At 40.5% G+C, this 7,213-nt stretch overlaps 1 protein-coding gene across 1 annotated transcript; it reads right to left on the bottom strand.

Moving 5' to 3' along the window:
* Positions 1–29: 29 nt before the first annotated feature.
* On the bottom strand, positions 30–5,996 carry LOC113223399 (BPI fold-containing family C protein-like). Its single transcript, XM_026452861.1, has 5 exons — positions 5,898–5,996; positions 4,024–4,200; positions 2,400–2,453; positions 1,055–1,225; positions 30–101 (listed from the first exon to the last, which is right to left on the bottom strand). The coding sequence occupies exons 2-5, from the start codon at positions 4,117–4,119 to the stop codon at positions 30–32; spliced, it is 393 nt and encodes a 130-aa protein (XP_026308646.1). The 5' UTR covers positions 4,120–4,200; positions 5,898–5,996.
* Positions 5,997–7,213: the final 1,217 nt, after the last annotated feature.

Raw genomic sequence — 7,213 nt, 5'->3', positions numbered from 1 at the left:
AGGTGTCCCAACAGTCAAATTGATTGATCTTACCTGTTCAGAGACAAGGAGCAGACCAGTCTTTGTCCCAAAATAACCAGGCCAACACTGGTACTAGCAACCTATAGACAATAAAAGCACTTATTATTAAGATGAGAGAGTGTCAATTTTGGCCACCAATATAATTTCCAATAGTTGAAACATTATAAGCCCAACTTTCCCTCTTAGTCTAAAGACATTGGAAATCTAAAAGACATTGGGAATAAGTACCTCTGAAAATCCTGTCTTGTAAGTTAGGGAAGCTACCTGCAAAGACTTTTTGTTTGATGATCTCCTTTGATTTATTTTTTTTCTCCTAATCTCTCTTCTCTATGTACGTGTGTGTGTGTGCCTATGTGCGTATGACATTTTTGTTAGATTTATTATATCCTTCTATCAGATTGCATTTGGCCTTCATTTGCTCAAGTAAAAATGAATTCTACCTTGATTGACTTATTTAGATTTAAAAAAAAAAGAATTCCAGCTCTCCATGTAACTGAGGTAGGTGGTGGAAAGAGTGTGCATGAAGTAGAGACTGGAAAGAGATTTTACAATGTATGAGAGTGTGAGTGCTGGCCTCCCATCCTGCCACACATACCCTTCCCTCAACTCCAACCTCACTGAGACAGGGTCTTACCCTGTTGCCCAGACTGGAGTGCAGTGGTGCAATCATAGCTCACTGTAGCCTCAAACTCCTGGGTTCAGAGCCACACTTCCACCTCAGCCTCCTGAGTAGCTAGGACGACAGGTGCACAACGCCACCACACCTGGCTAAACAATTTTTTTTTTGTAGAGATGAGGTCTTGCTATTGTTGCGCAGGCTGGTCTCTAACTCCTGGCCTCAAGCAATCTTCCTGCTTTGGCCTCCCAAGACACTGGGATTATAGGCATGAGCCATCGCGTCCAGCCTCCATCCTCACTCTTAATCAATGGAGCATCCCCACCCTCTTCGAACATTTCAAAGCTGCTGGCCAACAGTCCACAGCAGGAGCAGGATTGGCATCTACAGGCTGCTCCACTGTCTCCCCAGACTTACAAAGTCCATGGAAATGATGGTTTCAACTGTGGAGTTCTTGGGTTGGGTGAGCATCATGATGGAGGCAGGGATGTCCAGGGTGAAGTTGCCTGGTTGTAGATTGATCACGGGAGGCTCCGTGGCCATTATCCTCACCATGAAGGGCTGGGACAACATGTAGATCTCTGCAATCTGCCCACATTCCAATAAAGAAATAAAGATTGTGAGACGTGAGTTGATGAAGGGAAATCACAAGGTTAGGACGGCCTGTGGTGACTAAATCTTACATCGTGCAGTTATAATAGAAAAACAGCTCTTTAATAATCATAATCACACACAAAAATCAAACGATGATAACAGTTGGCAGTTACTGAACATAATACTTGATACTACCCACTGTGCCAGGGGCTTTATGTATTATCACATTGAATCTTCAGAAAATCCCTGTGAGGCAGATTCTATCAGCATCCCTGTTTCATAGTGGAGAATGTGAGTCTTACAGAGGTTAAGTGATGTTCTCAAGGTTCTAGGGGAATAAGTGGTAGAATTGGGATTCAAATCTAGGTCTGGGCTGGGCACAGTGGCTCACACCTATAATCCTAGCACTTTGGAAAGCTGACATGGGTGGATCACTTGAGCCCTGGAGTTTGAGACCAGCCAGGGCAACATGGAGAAATCATGCCTCTACAAAAAATAGGAAAAATAGCTGGGCGTAGTGGCTTGTGCCTGTAGTCCCAGCTACTTGGGAGGCTGAGGTGGGAGGATCACTTGAGTCGGGGAGGTGGATATTGCAGTGAACCAAGATCGTGCCACTGCACTCCAGCCTGGATGACAGAGCGAGACCCTGTCTCAAAAAACAAGCAAACAAAAACAAATCTAGGTCTATCTGACTCAAGATCCTTGCTCCAAAACCAGGATGCTACATGAACATCTCTTTGCCCTCAAGAGCAATTCCTAGCCCGTAGGTTCATTATGTTCAATACTTAGTGTGCTATGAAGGCACAATATTAACAGTTGCTTTACTACAGTTACAAGTGTTGGCACTAATCCTTCATTTAAGAATTGAATCCTTCATTTACACTAATAAATCCTTTATTTAAACTAATTATTTCAAGTGTGGTGGAATATTGTGGAAGGCACAGGTGATTTACTTTGTGAACTTACAATTATACTGTAACTTGTATGTTAATTGCACTTTAAACTGTACTGTTCAGTAAATATTCATGGATAGTTGATTAAGAGAAAAAACTCCCAATAATAGACAGAGGGACTTATCCAAAAAGGAATACATAGAACCCACAAGTCTTCCAGAAGTAATTGCAATGGAGCCAAATACACTATCAAGACTCAAACCCTGAGCACTTACCCGGGAGAGCACATTGCCAAGGCCTTGAGAGTTTTGAACAAAATGGTTGGAAATCTGGAAAATAAAGTCCATTATGTCACTGTTAAGATTTTACCTGGATTGTCTTTTCAGGGAAAATGTAGTGTTCCCTACAATTTTATGAATTGTGAAGCTGTTACACCATAAAATATTCAGTGTTTAAAGGCAACCTATCATTTTATAGCCCAATCACAGGGAATCCGAAGTTCAGAGAATTAAAGTGACTTGCCCAAGGTCACACAAGAAGTTATATTTCTTTTAACTCTGGGAACAATACAGTCTATTGTTAATAACTGTAGAATATTTACACATGGATTGTACATATATAGCACAAAACACTTTTATTTATATATATATTACAATCTATGTGTACATATTCTTTATATATATTACAATCTATCTGTGTGTACATATTCTTTATATGTATTACAATCTATGTGTACATATTCTTTATTTATATATATATTACTATCTATGTGTACATATTCTACAGTCATTAACAATAAGCCTTGTGTTATTGTCCTCGCTTTTAGGGATTACTGAGATACCAGATGCTTAAGGAATTTACGTTCACAGATCAATGATTTTCAAGTCTGCAGCTAGAAGCGTCTAATTCTCAGCATCGTAAGGTAGCCACTGCTGCCATACTTACCATTCTGAACATAAGCTTTATATCTACTTGGTAATTAAGACATATAGAATGAGAAGATTAAAAAAGGATGCTCAATAAAAGTTTTTGGTTGGCTGGCTAGAGAGAGTGCTGTCATTATAAAAGGGAGGTGCATGACAGAGAATCAATGAATATCTGTACTATTACTAATCATTGTAGATAAACCAGCTGTAATTACAACCAGGGTAACTCTTTATGTTAGCATAATACAGGAAATAATGATGATGATGATGATGATGAGCAACAGTTACATCGCACTTATTCTGTGTTGGGGATTGGTCTGAATGCTTGACACGTACTTAAATCTTTTAATGCCCATATAAACTCTGTGAGTATGGAACTATTATTATCTCCCTTTTCCAGATGAGGAAATTCTGGCACATAGAAGTGATATAAATTGAAATTACCTCTAAGGTCACAGGCAGTATGTGATGGAAAGGGGTCTTGGTATTATCTGAGATGAATCTAGTACAGTGGTGAGTGGTGAGGTATCATGAAAAAACAAATGTAGCAGAACTGGAAACTCGACAATTCTCCAGCGAATACAGGTCGAATATCCCTAATCTGAATATCTGAAATTCAAAGTGCCCCAAAATCCAACTATTAAATGCCGACATGATACACAAAGGAAATGCTTATTGGAGCATTTTAGATTTTGGATTTTCAGATTAGGGCTGCTCAGCCGGTAAGTATATATAATGCAAATATCGCAAAATCTGACAAAATCTGAAATCCAGAACACGTCTGGTCCCAAGTATTTTGGATAAGGGATGCTCAACCCATAACCATGTTCATTCCACAATTCCTTCATTCCTTCACTGTCTTACTGAGAGTGATAACCCAGGAATCGAAATTATGGCATTAAAGTCCTATAACAGGATACTTATAAAAAGGCTGAATGGTAGTGACCATTGAGATCCTCAGTTAACTCCTCACCTCTTTGGTGGAGAGAGTGACGTTGAAAGCCCCAGCTGTGAAATAAGCAAAGGACGCAGATTTAAAGAAATACTCGGCAATTCCAATGTAGAGCATGGAGTTGCTGCGTTCTGGGAGCACAAAAGGAACTGGTGAGAAGGGCGGGTCGGCGAGGTTTTCCAGTGGGTAGAATACGCCCTGTGGGAAAACAGAGAAAAAGACCAGTGTATCAGGTGAAAACTCAAATTCTAAGAAGGCTAAGAAGGTGGACCCTCTGAAATAGAACAAGAATTCCAGAAGCTCGGGCCGGGCGCGGTAGCTCACGCCTATAATCCCAGCACTTTGGGAGGCTAAGGCAGGTGGATCACTGGAGCAATGGAGTTTGAATTGATTGAATGATTGTTTTTCCATGATCAGCCTGGGCAACATGGCAGGCCCTGTCTCTATAAAAAATACAAAAATTAGCCAGATGTGGTGGCATGTACCTGTAGTTCCAGCTACTCGGGAGGCTGAGAGAGGAGAATCCCTTGAACCAGGGAGGTTGAAGTTGCAGTGAACTGTGACTGCAGCACTGCACTCCAGCCTCAGCCTGGGTGGCAGAGGGGGACCTTGTCAAAAAAAAAAGAAGAAGAAGAAGAAGAATCCTAGAAACTCAGTAATGCTGAAAAACTGTTAAGGCTTTCTGACTCCTTGACCAGTGACTATTTTTCAAAGCTCTTAGGATTCTTGGGCATATTTAGGTGTGTCTGTTCACCCCAGGGTGTAACCTAATGAGAACCCTTGTTGGAACTTTTCTCAGACAAAGAAGGAGGTGCATTTAGCTGGAAGGACAACTCTGAGTAAAAGTCGTTCCTGAGGAGCTGTGAAATGGTGTCAAACACTTGACCTTCAAAATCTGTGTCTGCTGAGTACCTGGGGAATCATAGAAAGAAGGACCCAAGACTCCAAATTGTTTAAATCACTTTTGTGGCATTTCTAGCACTGCTTTCATTAGCTATAGGGCGTTATTACAAAATATTGTCTTGTCCAACATTGAACTGAGTTGAAAGACTCTGGTGAGTGAAGTATGAGCCCATATGCTTTTTAAAAGACAATGATATTAGCTTTGGAGCAAAATGAAACATAAGCACAATGATCGTTTTTCCATGATCAGTGAACACTAATTCCACGTGCTTATGGCCCTGACAGAGGTCAGCAGCCCTCAGTTACATCCACGAACCTGACACTTAGGAATGGAAGTGCCAACGTGTACCACCTACTGATGTGTTAAGTTCCAATAAATACAGATCGCTCTACTTGCTGCCTCCTAGCTTCAAAACTACTCCTACATGCAAAGACATATGATCCTTCTCCTGAAGAGGGCAAACATATGTTGTACAATACAATCATTTGCTTATCAACAAAATGTTCAAGAATCTTTTGAAAAGGTGTAAACATGAGGCAGTTGCTTGAAAGAAAATTAAATTATTTTCTTTCAAAGAGGATGTATATATATTTCCTTCTGTACAGAATCATTGTTTTTTGTTTTTGTTTTTGTTTATTTGAGACAGAGTCTCACTCTGTCACCCAGGCTGGAATGCAGTGGTAAGATCTCGGCTCACTGCAACCTCTGCCTTCCAGGTTCAAGGAATTCTCCCGCCTCAGCCTCCCAAACAGCTGGGAATGCAGCTGTGTGTCACTATGCCTCGCTAATTGTTTGTGTTTTCAGTAGAGATGGGGTTTCACCATGTTGACCAGGCTGGTCTCAAACTCCTGGCCTCAAGTGATCCGCCTGCCTGGGTCTCCCAAAGTGCTGGGATTATAGTTGTGAGCCACCGCACCCGGTCCATAATCACTGTTTTCTAAATATTGGCTGTTGACAGCCAGGCTGAGGATTCTGATGATGATAAAGTTACCTTCAAGTTCAGGTCAAGGTAGTTCTCAGTAATTTCTGGAGAACTGATTAGGGAGTAATCCAACAGAGTGTAGTTGTCAATCTTGGTTAAAACTAAATAACCAACAAAGAAAAAAGAAAATCCATATTCATTAAAAGCATAGTATAATATATGAATGATGTCTATCTAGAACAATATAACTTTAAATTCTCTGTTTAAAAGATCAATTCCTGCTTTTCATAAGGAATGCATGTTATCTTTTGAAAACCCAGAAAAGTAGATGAATCAAAAGAAGAAAGTGAACATTTTTTCCAAGCGAATTAATCTGAGAGAAGCATCACTAAAATTTGGGTGTGCAGTGGTCCCCCTTATCTGCAGGGCATATGTTCCAAGACCCCAGTGGATGCCTGAAAGTGTGGACAGTACCAACACCTACATACACTGTGATAAAAGGAATGTGAATGTGAATGTGAATGTGAATGTGGTCTCTCTCTTTCTCTCTCTCAAATTCACATTGAGATGTTGAATATTTTTAAACTGTGGTTGACCACGGGTAACTGAAACTGCAGAAGGCCAAACTGCAGATAAGGGGGGACTTCTGTATACCTTTTTAGGTATACACATATACAAACACAAAATGCATGTATAGCTTTTTTTTTTTTTTTTTTTTTTTTTTTTTGAGATAGAGTCTCACTCTATCACCCAGGCTGGAGTGCAGTGGTGTAATCTTGGCTCACTGCAACCTCTGCCTCCTGGGTTCAAGCAGTTTTCATGCCTCAGCCTTCCCAGTAGCTGGGATTACAGGTACCGGCCACTACACACAGCTAATTTTTGTGTTTTTAGTAGAGACAGGGTTTCACCATGTTGGCCAGGCTGGTTTCGAACTCCTGACCTCAAGTGATCCACCCACCTTGGCCTCCCAAAGTGCCGGGATTACAGGCGTCAGCCACTGTGCCCAGCCCTATATAAGTTATTTTTTAAAAAGGAAATTAGTACAAACACAAAACTCATACCAATATTTAGCCATATATATTGGGTTGGTATAATGAAAGACTTTTCAGTTTGATGTTATAAATTGCAGTTAGAACTTCTTTTTTTTTTCACGAGAAGTATGCATTACTGTTGTCATTAGAAATATTTTTAAAAACAGATTGTGTGAGAGAAAATAAAGTCCACTACATTGGAGAGGCCAAGGAAATTCTTAGGCACAGTGCTCCTAATTCAAATAATTTTATGTATTATCATTTTCAGAATAAAGCACAAGTCAAGAGGACCAGAGTACAGTGTTGGGTGAAGTTCTGGGTGAAGTTCCAGAAAGCACAGATTGGGCTGGGCGT

This window comes from Piliocolobus tephrosceles, unplaced genomic scaffold (assembly GCF_002776525.5).
Source record: "Piliocolobus tephrosceles isolate RC106 unplaced genomic scaffold, ASM277652v3 unscaffolded_41210, whole genome shotgun sequence".
Classification (NCBI taxonomy): domain Eukaryota; kingdom Metazoa; phylum Chordata; class Mammalia; order Primates; family Cercopithecidae; genus Piliocolobus; species Piliocolobus tephrosceles.
This window is presented reverse-complemented; position numbering and strand designations above follow the sequence as displayed.

Coding starts and splice junctions, on each gene's coding strand:
- LOC113223399 (XM_026452861.1), bottom strand. CDS start 4,119: ATGCTCTACATTGGAATTGCCGAGTATTTCTTTAAATCTGCGTCCTTT. Junction 1,226..2,399: donor TTGGCAATGTGCTCTCCCGG/GTAAGTGCTCAG, acceptor GAATGTGGGCAG/ATTGCAGAGATCTACATGTT. Junction 102..1,054: donor CCATCATTTCCATGGACTTT/GTAAGTCTGGGG, acceptor TATTGTCTATAG/GTTGCTAGTACCAGTGTTGG.